Below are 12450 nucleotides of genomic sequence, written 5' to 3' on the forward strand. Positions count from 1 at the left end.
GAATTGTCTTGTCCCAAGGTGCCCACAGTCCTTTCTGATCCGCAGGGAGAGCGAGCTGCGGGGCTGGTTGCTCCTAAACCTGCTCACTGGGTACTTCCTGCCTTCCAAAATCCTGATGCCCTATGCCACCAAGTTCCTGCAGCTGGCCAGCAGTGATCCATCCAGCACCCACCATGGTAAGACTTGTTTGTGCCCTGTAAAGCAAATATTCCAGATCTAATCCCCCCATCCTGTCATTCCTCTGTCCTGGACACTGTCATGGTTTGGATGTGTCCTGGCAGGGTGGGAGATGAGATCAAGTCTCTGCTCCCCTAGCAGTGACCAGGAGTTAAATTCAACCCAGCCAGGATGACCCAACACCACAGGGCACGCTGTTTAGCTCTGTTTGGCTCAGCACATGGAGCTTTTTCCTTTTCCTGCAGATATAGCCAAGATCTGCCAGAGCAACCTGCGCAAAAACTTCCTGTACGGGGGCCGTCGGCACCTCCCTTTCCCTGTGGAGATGGAGGCTCTGCTGGTATGGAGGGGCAGGGGAGTGGGGTGGGTGCTGGGAAGGGGGAGAGGGAAGAGGTTTTGTTGGAGGTGCCACGTGCAGTGTGACAGGGGCAGTTCCAGGAAAGGAAATGGAGCATGTGGGTGGAAGGAGCTTGGGAAGTGCAGTGCCATGGAGTGGGCAAGGGAAGAGGCAGGAGCTGTGGACAAGCAGTGGAAGGCAGGGATGAGGAAGGAGAGGGAGAAGCACGTGTGGGGCTGATGGGACCCTGCTGGGATGTCTTGCTGCCTGAGCATTGTCCTTTGCAGAAGGGACACGGTGCCCGCCGGCTGGTGGTGCTGATGCCTGGAGGCATGGAGTACCTCACCAGGATCAGGACATTCACTGTGAGTTTCCAGCTGTGAATTCCTCCATTGCTCTGGACTCTGAGCCACACCAGAGAAATCCCTTATCTGACAAGGAATAATGTGTCTACCTGCTCTTGGGCTTGTCATGGTATTTATTTCCTTCTTTCCTTGCTTCAGGTGGCCAAGGAGCTCTTGCAGGAGATCTGTGAGCAGATGGGAATAGGTGAACAGCAAGAGATACAGGACTTTGTTCTCTTTGCTATCAGGAGTGACGACAAAAATCTTGGCAAGTAGAGACCAGCATAGAACTTCTCTCTTCCAGCAGCCTCTGCAACAGGGAGCACCACTGCTCCTGCTTGGAATAGTCCCTCCACCCTTGCTGGCTCCTGGGAAGGTCCTCTTAAGGAGTTTCCCTCTGTATTAGGGTTAAGGATTGATCCTTCTCAGGGGCTGTGTTGCTTGTTCCTGAATGGAGTATGTCCCTTTGGAATGGCTGATGGTTGGAGTCTCAGGGCAGGGTGGAACTGAGGTGTACAGGAAGGCTCCTGTCCCAGCCTCTCCACCAAGGGGGATGGATGACCCTCTTTCTGTGTCATGTAGGTAAAATGGTGAGGCCAATAAAATTGGAGGAGTATCTGCATGATTACCTGCTGGAGGACAAGCTGGTCACTGTCACCTTGCGCAGGCTCATCTGGAGGACACCTCTGCACTTTGACAACCAGATTTACACAGATGTCCATTATGGACAGGTAAGCCAGAGCAGGACCCTCCCTGGCAGGGACAGATGTGGTGTCCCAACCAACAGGAATGTCCCAAGGGGGCTGAAAAAGCAGGAGGGCTCTGGCTGATAGGCTTTGTGTGCTGTTTGTGGGAGTGACTAAACATTGAAGCTATGGATGCCAGGAAGGCTCTGTGCCTGTAGCTGTAGCCTGGAGCAGTGCTGTTCCACACACTGTGCAGCTCCCCAGGCTCTTCCTGAGCTGAGAGCCTTTGTTTTGCATTATCAGCAAGGCAGAATGTGGGTCTGTGCAGCCTGGCACTGCCCAGACTTGCCTGTACCCTCTGGCAGGTCTAACAAAGGCCTCTTTGCTGTGCTGTCCCTCAGGTGCTGTGGGATTACCTGAATGGGAGGATCCTGCTGAGCCGGAGTAAAGAAATGGAGATGCAGGTGGGCCTTTTGGCAATGCTCCAGCACTGGGCCAAAATGGAGCAGCAGAACTCTGCTCCCTCCAGGTATGTCTGTGGTAGAGGGGATCTCTCTGAGGTGGCCATAGGCACCACAGGGATTAGGGGCAGCTACCTGGAAGTCCTCTCTGAATAATTAAGAAATGTCCAGTTCTGGAGAAGAGAGAGGGTCATGAGGGTGCCACAGTCATTTCATTTGATTGCCATGGATTTGTAATGCCAAGAAGGAAAGGCATGAGCTCATGGTTTGGGTGAATCCTCTGTTCTCTCTCACAAGTGTCAGAGGTTTCAACCCTGGACACCTGAAATCTGTAGTGAGATGCCCAATGGGAAAAGTGTCCCTGGATACTGGAAACCTTCATTCCTGCAGTTCCAAGCTGTACTTGGCCACTCCTTCCTTTCCTTATGCGCTTTGACTTGGAGTTGAGGCAATGCCTCCATCAGATCCCCTTAAAGCTCCAGCAGCAGGGAAATGACATAACCCTGCTGGTCACTGAAAAGCTCTTGCTGACTCCAGAAAGGAGGGATTTCTCTCCATGCATGGGTCAGTGGTGCACAGCTGAATTCTCTGTGAGCAAGGGTGGTCTCACTGTCTCTGATGGTTCCTTCCACCTTAGCCAATGCAGGCATCACCTGTTGTGCTCTTCCCCTCCCCACCTCTTCCCAGATTTACAGTGGAAAATTGTTGCCCCATCCCCTCCTTCCTCTTGATCCCCTGGCTGATGTTTGATTTTAGCTGGGCAGGAGGTTGAATTAGAATCTGTTTTTTGGCACAGGGAAGAACTGAAGGAATACATTCCAAAGACCCTGCAGCCCTCCATCAGCCTCAAGGCTCTGCACAACCACGTGGCCACACTGCTGAGAACAAGGCAGCCCCTCCAGCCACTGGATGCAAAAATCCAGTTCATAGGTGAGGAGACATCCTCATGATGCTCACCTCATGAGCTGTTTTCAGTTTCTGGAAGCTGCTCTGAAATCACTTTTGGGACAATTCATGAGGTTATTGATGATTCTTGGAGCCTGGAATGAGCCATGAGAATGGAATTCCCTGACAGCTCCTCACTATGGATTAGATCTTGTTCCCAAGCATGGTGATCATGGTAGAAGTTCCAACTCCTACAATCTCTTGTAGGAGCTTGCAGTTTTCAGATTTTCAGAGCTCTGTACAAGCTGTGTTTTAATTGATAGTTTTCAGGTCAGAAAAGGACAGGACATCCACTCAAGCTGCTGAGAATTGAGTCTCAGAAGCCAGGAAGGGAGACAGAAGTAGTCACTATTACTTTTTAATGTAGGAAATCTTGGGAACACTGGCAGCTTTGACCACCCCAGGCAGGTGCAGTAAATTCCTGGCTGAAAGCTGCTGCTCTGAGACCACTTTTTGCTGTCTTCCAGAGCACGTGATGAAATTGCCTTTCTTTGGCTACACCATCTTCATAGTGGAGAGAATCAGTGATAACATGGTCCCTGTGCCCTGTTTCTTTGGTGTGAACAAGGAGGAGATCATTTTGGTGGATGGCACCACCCAGGTATGTCAGACAATTCCCCCTGATGTCTGTAAGATAATAACTGTGACTTCAGAAGAACTTCTGTATGAAGAGGCTGGACTTCCCTGCATCACAGCCACTCTGACAACAGCACTGGCCCCAAGCAAGAGAGTGTAGAACAGGCTTTACTGCTATGGGCTCTTTTGTAAGTTCATGTTAACAAGCACGAGCCACAGTAAAACTAAATGCAGAACGCGTTCCTGTTTGTCCCAGTCCTGTGGTAGTTCCAGGGCTGTGCTGGGCAGCACACACCACCCTGTGCCCCAGACCTTCCCTCAGCTTTCAACAGGTTCTTGAGGTGACTTGTGGTGAGAATCAGATGGTTTCATGTGTAGGCACTGCTCCTGAGAGTGGCTGGTGGCTTTTCCCTTTCGCAGGTGGTGTCCCAGGTCATCCCTCTGAAGGAGCTGCAGAAGATGCGCACCCTGAGGCCCATCTCTGATGGGGGCCTTCCCGGCCTGGAGCTCAGCTATGGCTCCCCTAGCAGCCCCAGGGCCATGTGGGTGGAACTGTCACAGGTGAGATCAGCCTGGACCTGTAGCTTCCTCCTGGCACTTCCCAAATTCCCCAAGTGCAGCTGGCACTCCCCTGCCCAGCTGAGCCTCTGCTAAGGGATGTTGCTGCTCCTCCTCTCTCCTGTCCCAAAGGAGAAAGGGGACACTGCATTTCCAGGCTCCAAAGTGCAGCTTGGTCCCACCACATGGCAGATTATGGGAAGTGATCTCTGGGGATATTTAATTAGGGGAAGCAGGTCTTTCTGGGGCAAAGGGTTATTGATGCTGGTTTGTGTTTTGGCAGGCCAAAGAACTGTACCACACAATTGTGGCCATCCTGGATAAAATAGAGTTGCACTGCTAGAGCCTAAAAGGAGGAGAAAACAAAGGAAAACAGCACTATTTCCCTTGCTCTGAACTTGATCAGTGCTTCCTGACCCATGTCCTTGGGAGATCCCAGAAGACACCCATGACCTCAGCCAGCTGCTTTCTAAGAATGCCAGCACAGTGTTTGTTGATGGAGTGACCATAACCCTCGTGATCTGCCATTCAGTCCCCAAGCACTTCCTGGAAACAGTTCACCTTGTGGCCAAACAAACCCCAAGGGCCTCTCCACACACAGCCTGTTCCAGCAAAGAACAGCTGACCCCAAAGTAAGCACTTGCCTTCAAGTTGTACACCATGCAACTCCTCCTTTCTGTTTTGAATTAATTATCATGAGCAAAGCCTGGTGCTTGCTGGAGATTTGTGTATCCCAGCTGAGACTGTGCAATGTCCCCTGGGCTGCTGGTATTTTCCAGGAGCCAGATTTGTCTCTGAATGCAGAGGTCCTGTAGCAGGATTCATGAAGCAGGAGTTTGTAGAAAGCATCCTAATTGAAAAGCAGATCAGTGTTAATCATACAATTGGCACATACACTGGGGCACAGATTGAGCTGCAATGGTAAGGAAGTTTATTGTTAATTAATTTCTCACTGACATAATTATATGCCTGTGCTTCCCTCCACTATAAAGAAGTCAGTCATGGCCATGCAGCTGTCAGACTTCAATGGTGGCTCCATGCCCATGGAGGAAGCATCTTCAAACAGAACTTGTACTATACTGAAGTGTTTTGGGTTGTATAAAAGTATTTAATTTATTTTTATTGCTACAGCTCTTCTAATGACTTGAGGCATAACTGCCCTTTAGGAAATTGCAATAAAATAATCACAGAGATGTTCTGAAGGCATGATATGATAGATCTTACATCTAACCAGGGAAAACTTTACTGCAGGTAATGGGCAAAGCTTGAGGAAAATGTCACTGTCAGCAGGGAAGGGGAATAGATCTGAGGGTGCTCAATACAAGCCCTGATGCACAGTTAGACTTTTGCTGGCAGGTGCTTCCCTTTGAGAGCTGCTTAATGTACCTCTGACCAGTCTGTGGGACTGAATGATAAGAAAAAGCTTCCAGGAATAATCCACAGCAGTTGTAACATTGCTTTATTGTCAGTTCTGCATCTACCCTTCAGAATATTTAAAAAAAATACATCTGTGGAATACAGTGATCCAAACCCCTGGGCAGCCTCTGAGGCTGCACATTCCTCTGGAAGCACTAGAGCCTGAGGCCACCAGCCCCTGTAGGTATGGAATAGAGGGAGAACCCAGCAAAAATCCAGAAGGAAGGACTTGTGCCAGAGAATCAGGTTCAGGCTCCATATAAACATAGCAGCAGAGGTACCACAGTGTCAGTTTGAGGGTCACAGCAGAACCTTACCCAGCTGTAACAGCAGCACTGCCCCCTGTCCTGCAGACTTTTGGTGAGGCACAGGGAGCAAATATGGCTTTAGGGATTACAAGCAAAGGCTGGAAGTGTTGCAGAGGTTAATACTGAAAGAGTATCATCACTTAAATTAAAGGGCAGACAGAACTGGACAAACTTAAAGAAGTTCATATTAAAAGAAAAATAATCTGAGTTTCTCCTCCTCTAGAAAGCAAGAACCACCTCCATGGTAATTACAAAATGTTCTTCCTCTGCCCTTCAAATGACAATATTCCATCCAGGAACTCAAACACTGAGTTTGTCACTGGCAGCCCTGAGCAAAGCATGAAAACTTGTAGCATAAGGCTTCTACTGGTGACACTGAAATAAGGGAGGGGAGCAAGGGGAGGAGCCATTTAGAAAGCAAAGTGCCATCCCAAAGCAGAATCCCAAGTGGAAAGTCTGAGCCCTGCCCAGACTGCTGCAGGTAGTAGAGGTTGGAGACAGTGCAGAACATCCAAGGCAGCAGCCCCTAACAAACACAGCAGGTACAACTTCACAACTCTTGGTCCTTGAGGGTTTCAGCACCCCATTTATTGGGGAAACTCACCATGAGTTCACAAAATCTGGTTCCTTATGTGTCACTAAGGACACAGGTAAACAAAAATGCAGTGGAGAAAAGAAAAATAAATCTCATTTCTGCAGTCTTATAAAACCCTCCATGACTGAGTTCTTCCACATCCCCTGGTAGTGCTGCTGCAGGAAAGGAAGAGCCAACAAGCAGCAGGGATCAGCTCTCCCAGCTCTGCAGCTCCTCCCAGTCTGCCTCACTCTCACACCTGAGCCTTGTTTTGAAAAACTCCTTGATGAGTCTCTGTGCTTCCTCTTTCACTACAAGAAAGGAAACACCATCTTTTGAGTTGATATTTAAGATATCTGCCCCCTCTAAAGCCATAAACCCATCTGGCACTGAAATAACCCCAGACCCACCTGTCTTGCGGGTAGGACTCTGCTCCTGGGTCAGTAAGTGAGACAGGTGCCTGGCAAAGCCCTTGAAGAGATCCTGCAGCATTGAGGAAGACAAAGAGCAGAAAGCAGACACCAGTTACCTCACCAGTCTATTTCCATGTTTGTTTCCATGTTTTGCCCTTAGCTCAGACTGGCTGTAGCACAAGCCACTCCTAGACTGAATACACACAGCTGTCTGTGCAGTGCTGGAGAAGCCCAGGCACACAAATCCTGCCTTGCAGGGCACTCCAAGGAAACTACACCAGCACTGAACCTGAGCTGTTGCTGCTCCACAGGTGAGAGTTAAAAATGTGCCAGGGTTTAATGTGAAAATATGAACAATCACAAGGAAGTCTGGAACCAACACACACCAACACTCCCCTTTTGTGGGAGAGGGGAATTGCTGCACCTGGGGTTACTAAAACAGGACTTGGAAATAAAAGGTGGGATCCAAATCATCTCCCCTTTCTCAGAGCTCCAAATCCCTAGAGAGATGAATTCTCCTTCTGCTAAAGAGGGCTTTGAGCTATATCCTACCTTGGAAGCAAATTTTCCCCCCTTGTAGAATGGGGTCAAATACTTGACAACGATGTCTGCAGTCTCTTTGAGGGACGTGCCTTTGGTCACTGGCTGTATGGCCTTGCTGCTTCCTTCTTCATCACACTGTGCTAAGTTTGAGTCAAAGGTCACCTTCTTCTTTGTTGGACCAGCACTTTTGCCCTCTGGCTGGGTCAGAATTGAAGATTTTGCCGCTGTCCGGAGCCGCTTTTTTGCAGGACTTTCCATATCCTGGAGAGGGGACAGAAGGAAACCAAACCTACCAATTCCTGTGGCAGCATTGCCCTTCCAAGCAGCCACCACTTTCCAAGAACACAAATCTTTGTAGCATCCTGCAGCCTCTCCCTCCAGTGAATACCAAGTGGGAATCCCTATAACTCCTTTTAACCTGCTGTGCAGACACTATTTCCCACACAAAGGGACTTTGAAAAAAAACCCTTAAAGAATATCACATTTAGAACTACCCTGTGCTTCTATTAGGCCAGCTAATTGCTAGAGCCCGTCCTACAGAGGAAAAGTGAGTTAAAGATTTCTCAGGATGTCTGCTAAGAATACATCCCTCAGGAAAAATCAGCCACATCAGGAGAGCCACACTCCTGCTCAGTTTGAAAGAGAAAGGAGACTGCAGTGGTGCAGAGAATGAATGGCAAGGCAGGCTGTGAGCAGGGATCACTTCCCAGTGGTCCTGTGTGTCTCTGGCCTGTGCTTGTGCCCTTGCCTTGAGAAAGCAGCTCCCTAATTATAGTTAGTGACAGATCTCAGGGGGTGGAGACACTCATTCCAGGCAAGTCACCAGCAAGGGCACAGCCACGTGAGTTGAACAGAGGAGGGAACAGTGGAGGAGAAGCTCTCCACTGAAGCCCAAGGTGCTGGCACGGCCCAGAAACACCAGAAATTCAACAGAACTGGGGTTCTCCTTTCTGCTGCAACTACATCTGGGCCCTGTCCAGATAAATGACACTGTCAGAGCAGGAGTGTCACTCCCAGAGAGAAATTTGGCACAGGAAGAGCAGAAGAAATAGAGGAAATCGGCATTCTTTGAAGTCTTACCTCATCTGATCCTGGCCGCTTCCCACTGTCACCTTCCCCAACAACAAGTAGCTCAGTGTCTGCAACATTTTCAGTAACACTAGTGGGAAGAGTGGAGAGAAGGCCAATTGCAATCATTCCACAGTGAAAATATTTCTGCATTCACTGTCAGTGGCCATGAGACTGCATGGTAAAGCAAGAGTCTCCCTCACTCACCCAGAGACCTCATACAGGTTCTCAGGACAAGGCTGGTGGGGCTCTGGACAACACAGGGAGCAGAGAAGTAGAGATTTTACCTGGTCTTCACATCCATTTCTTCCTCAAGAAATTCAGATTCAGCAGCCTGCTGGGTCTTAAAATTCTCCCCTCTCTCAGTCAGTGTTACTTCTGTTTCTCTCAGTTCTTTATTCTCTGTCTGGAACTGCCCAGTCAGATCTCCAGAGCCTTTGTTTTCCTGAGGTGTTGGTTTCCCTTGACACATGCTTTGAGAAGAAACCTGAGGTAGTGTGCTTGCAGAAGAGCCATCTCCCTTTGCTACACTGCAGCTTTGGGCTTTAGAGGCACCTTTGGGGAGGGAGAAGAATTTGGAAATATCCTGTGATTCCTTTTTAGCTGCTTCTGCAAGCATTTGTTGCTTCTTGCTGCGTTTGAACTTCTTAGCAGGACTATCCCCAAGGGCAGTTTTTTTGTCTGGACTGGGTTGCTGCCCCTTCTTTTCTGGGTGTAGTTCTGCCCCTGCACTCTCATCCACTGCTTTGGCTGCAGCTTCTTCCCTCTGGAGAACAGGGTTTCTAGTGTCCAGCTCCAGACTGTAGCTGCTGTTGTCTTGCCCACTTGGACAGTCTTTTTTGACAGGCTTTGCATCACTCTCCTCCTGGATCTTCAGCAGTTCTGAAGCTGTCTGGAACAAGCTGGATTTCTTTGGGAGTCCTGCTCCCACACGCTTGGGTTTGAACTGGGGAGACAGGAAGAAGAAGAAATTTTGGATGTGAGATCCCTGTGTGCAGCACCATGAAAGCAGCTAAGTTTCTGCATACAATACACCAGTGTGGGAAGCTGTAAGCTGGGGGAGGCTCTAAATCTGACTGATCATTGCATCCATCAACAGAGACGTGAGGGAAGTGGATTAGGTGGAAATCCTAGGCCAGCAATAAGAAAACAAGGCAGCATCCTTGGACAGAGCAAGATGAGAAAGAACATATTTAAACTGTGGCCTGCACACAGATTATATTCACTAATAACAACGTGACAGACAGGAAAAAGCAATTACAATAGAAATATGCAGTTGTAGCCACAGAAAGGACACAAAATAAATTTATAAAAATGCAGACAGACAAAACACACCATTCCCTCCTGTCTATCCCACCAGTACTCACTGAGGGAACCTGGGATGCAGGGACAAAGTCTTCTTCTGGTAGAGACACAGATTTTGTTTCCAAATTGCTGTTACCACTTGTTCCCAAAGATCCAAAGACTGAGAATAATTCCCCTTGTTTGGAGGCTTTATTGATTTCTGCCACCTGAAAAGAGAACAGAAATATTTTCTAATGGTCAGAAATCTTTATGTATTTCTGCCTTTGTAGATACTAAAAGCCATAGTAACAAAACAAATATCTGTCCTGGAGAGGCACCTGTCTCAAGAATAGAAACATCTTCAGAGAGAATAATGGCAACCAGATAACCTAAACCAAGGCTTCTCTAGTGTCAGCAGTAGCCTGAGGAATTCCCAAATCCCTGTATTGCTAGAACATATGTGGATAAGCTTGCACTGCTACGTAGGTTTTCAGAGCCTGTAAAGACAACTAAGATGTGAACCCGAGGTGATTCTGGGCCCTCCTGCAAACAAAATCAAGAAGAAAGATTTGTAAGATACCCAAGCCAAAACAGAGCTTGTCCTTCACCTTTCCTACACAAACTCTGCCCTATTTGCCCTGGAGCTCCCACGTGCCAGGGAGCAGCAGATGTAGATGTTTGTCCCTACCTTCTTCAGCACAGCTGCCTTGTAGGAATTTGCCATTTTGCTGGTCCGGAAAGCTTCATATTCCATTTCCACTGCACAGGCACCAGGGTCTGACCTGAAACACAGGCTGGGGTGATTCCTGGCAAGACACACTTCTGCATCTGCAAAGGGAACACTAAAGCTTGAGTATCTCCCAGAAAATACAAAATCCACTCCCTCCGGTGCAAGAATAAGTGATAACTTCCAGTCAAATCCTAAGGGATGTAGTAGTGAGTTGATGGAGAATGGAAAAGGTGATGAAAACGGTTTTAAATCAAGATTCTTGCCCACTGCTCCGTTTGAGAAGTACACTATCCCCATCTTGTGGGATAGGGAAGAACTGCCACTCCTGGAACCAAGCTGGTAACAATCAGCCACAGGAATCCTCAGGTCTGATCTTCAATATCACTGCCAGAAAGATGCTGTTAAGTGAAACCACATCCTTGGACAAAATAACTTAAAAAGCATTCCCTGAGAATGGTAACTGTGTTCAGGGAAGAGCAGGCCCTGTTAAGGGACTCAATATGCACCCCTTTTTCATCATCCCATACCGTTTTCCTTCTGTTGCTTGAGTCTTTTGGTTGTTGCTCAAAGCTTCTTCCAGCATCTTCAAGCAATGTTCCCGGCCCTAGGAAACATGGGATACTCAGACATGCTCTACAGTGCTCCTTGCACTTCCAGCCCTGAAGGAGTAAGGACAGGCCAGGCAGAAACCTTGTTCTCTTTGCATCATCACTTACCTTCACAGTGAGCTTGGAGATCCTCCTACTGGCAGCATCCTTCAGGGGACAGTCTGCACCTGCCACAGGAGAGGAATTTGGGAAAGGAGCTGTGGCAGGGCTAGGCTGATGGAGAACATCTCAGCTGTCAAGGGGAGGTGCAGGTCCAGGACTGCCTGGCTTTCTCCTCCCTGCACTGTCGCCCCAAGGAACACTGTGGTCACCCTTTCTGCCTGGAGAAGCTACACACTCCAAAAGAGTAGGCAGAAAGCAAAGTGAGAATGTTTCCTCTGATAAAGACCATCTACTTTGGAGTTTAGGACTAACAGCTTTCCAGAATCTTCCCACCTCAGAAAACCTTTCTTTATGGCTCTTAGGAATATCTTTTCTGTTCCCTACAATATCAACCAAAAAAATCAGGCATAGAGTTACCTGACCTATCAAGTGTTCTTTTGCAACAGTGCCAGACAGGGCCCCAAGCAGCACAGTTACAAACAGCAAAGCTTTTCAGCAGTTTCCTTATAGCATTATTATTATTATTATTATTATTATTATTATTAATAATAATAGTAATAGTAATACTAATATTTATTGTTTTTTTTGTTGTTATTGCTGCATAACCACTGCAGAAATAGCCAACACTATGTAGTCAGGTTAGACAGAGTTTTCCTTCTCTCTTGCTTATTTGGAAATGTTGCTCAGAAAGATACATTCCATATCTTCACCCTAACCAAAGCTAAGCTGTGCTCCATCTCCTCCAGCCAGCCAAGTTTTCACAGCCAAAAGCTTGACCTCTGTGCCTAGGGACCGATACCTCCAGTGGTGATGCTGTACAAATTGCATACAGCTGCAAAATACAAGACTTTCTTCTCCCAAAGAAAACCCATTATAAATCAAAGAAGATATTTACTTGGAGGAACAAAATCTTCCTTTTCTGGTTCTTTGCCCTGGAAGAAAACAAAGATCAGTCAAACATTTCGATTCCTACTACACACATGCAGATCTAGAAGCACAAAAGACATGTTTTATATCCCTGCTCCAGGGAAAATTAAAGCTGAAGTTATAAAGGTATTGAAAAAGTGCCAAAACAGGGCCAAGAAGACAAAGAATGAGAAACAAAGCCAAAAGTTCACCTCTGCTATAGGAATATTTAGGAGAGGTTGAATGGGAAAACCTGTTTTTACTACTGCCATGGGCATTAAAACCAACAGGCTCCTCTTGCTTAGCACTGCAGAGAAGCCAGCACATGAATAAGCTGCATTTCTTCCTATTATGGGGCTGGCCCAGAATATGGAGAACACAGCAAAAGCAGAAGTACAAGAAGTGAAAGACAGC

At 47.7% G+C, this 12450-nt stretch overlaps 2 protein-coding genes across 6 annotated transcripts in view; one reads left to right on the forward strand and one right to left on the reverse strand.

The window, feature by feature from the left end:
* MYO15B (myosin XVB) overlaps positions 1-4589 on the forward strand; it is a 36195-nt gene extending 31606 nt beyond the window's left edge. Inside the window, 10 exon segments of the mRNA XM_088065600.1 lie at positions 46-176; positions 423-517; positions 802-879; positions 1018-1126; positions 1441-1589; positions 1946-2073; positions 2802-2935; positions 3418-3551; positions 3947-4087; positions 4368-4589. Coding sequence (XP_087921726.1) covers positions 46-176; positions 423-517; positions 802-879; positions 1018-1126; positions 1441-1589; positions 1946-2073; positions 2802-2935; positions 3418-3551; positions 3947-4087; positions 4368-4589 — 1321 coding nt within the window.
* RECQL5 (RecQ like helicase 5) overlaps positions 4436-12450 on the reverse strand; it is a 39061-nt gene continuing 31046 nt past the window's right edge. For 3 of the 5 annotated variants that reach the window (XM_088065469.1, XM_088065470.1, XM_014255915.2), the window contains exons 11-20: positions 12026-12062; positions 11137-11195; positions 10948-11024; positions 10379-10472; positions 9774-9917; positions 8694-9352; positions 8419-8497; positions 7348-7599; positions 6793-6865; positions 6366-6714 (exon numbers count right to left, since the gene is read on the reverse strand). In XM_088065469.1, the coding sequence (XP_087921595.1) occupies positions 6593-6714; positions 6793-6865; positions 7348-7599; positions 8419-8497; positions 8694-9352; positions 9774-9917; positions 10379-10472; positions 10948-11024; positions 11137-11195; positions 12026-12062 (1596 nt within the window). In that variant the 3' untranslated portion in view covers positions 6366-6592. Of the gene's footprint in view, positions 4935-6365; positions 6715-6792; positions 6866-7347; positions 7600-8418; positions 8498-8693; positions 9353-9773; positions 9918-10378; positions 10473-10947; positions 11025-11136; positions 11196-12025; positions 12063-12450 lie in introns of those variants that run through there. The other 2 variants (XM_088065472.1, XM_088065471.1) reach the window with 2 other exon arrangements.

This window comes from Pseudopodoces humilis, chromosome 21, assembly GCF_049639895.1.
Source record: "Pseudopodoces humilis isolate 2021_Gansu_Grassland_sample_001 chromosome 21, ASM4963989v1, whole genome shotgun sequence".
NCBI classification, from domain to species: Eukaryota; Metazoa; Chordata; class Aves; order Passeriformes; family Paridae; genus Pseudopodoces; species Pseudopodoces humilis.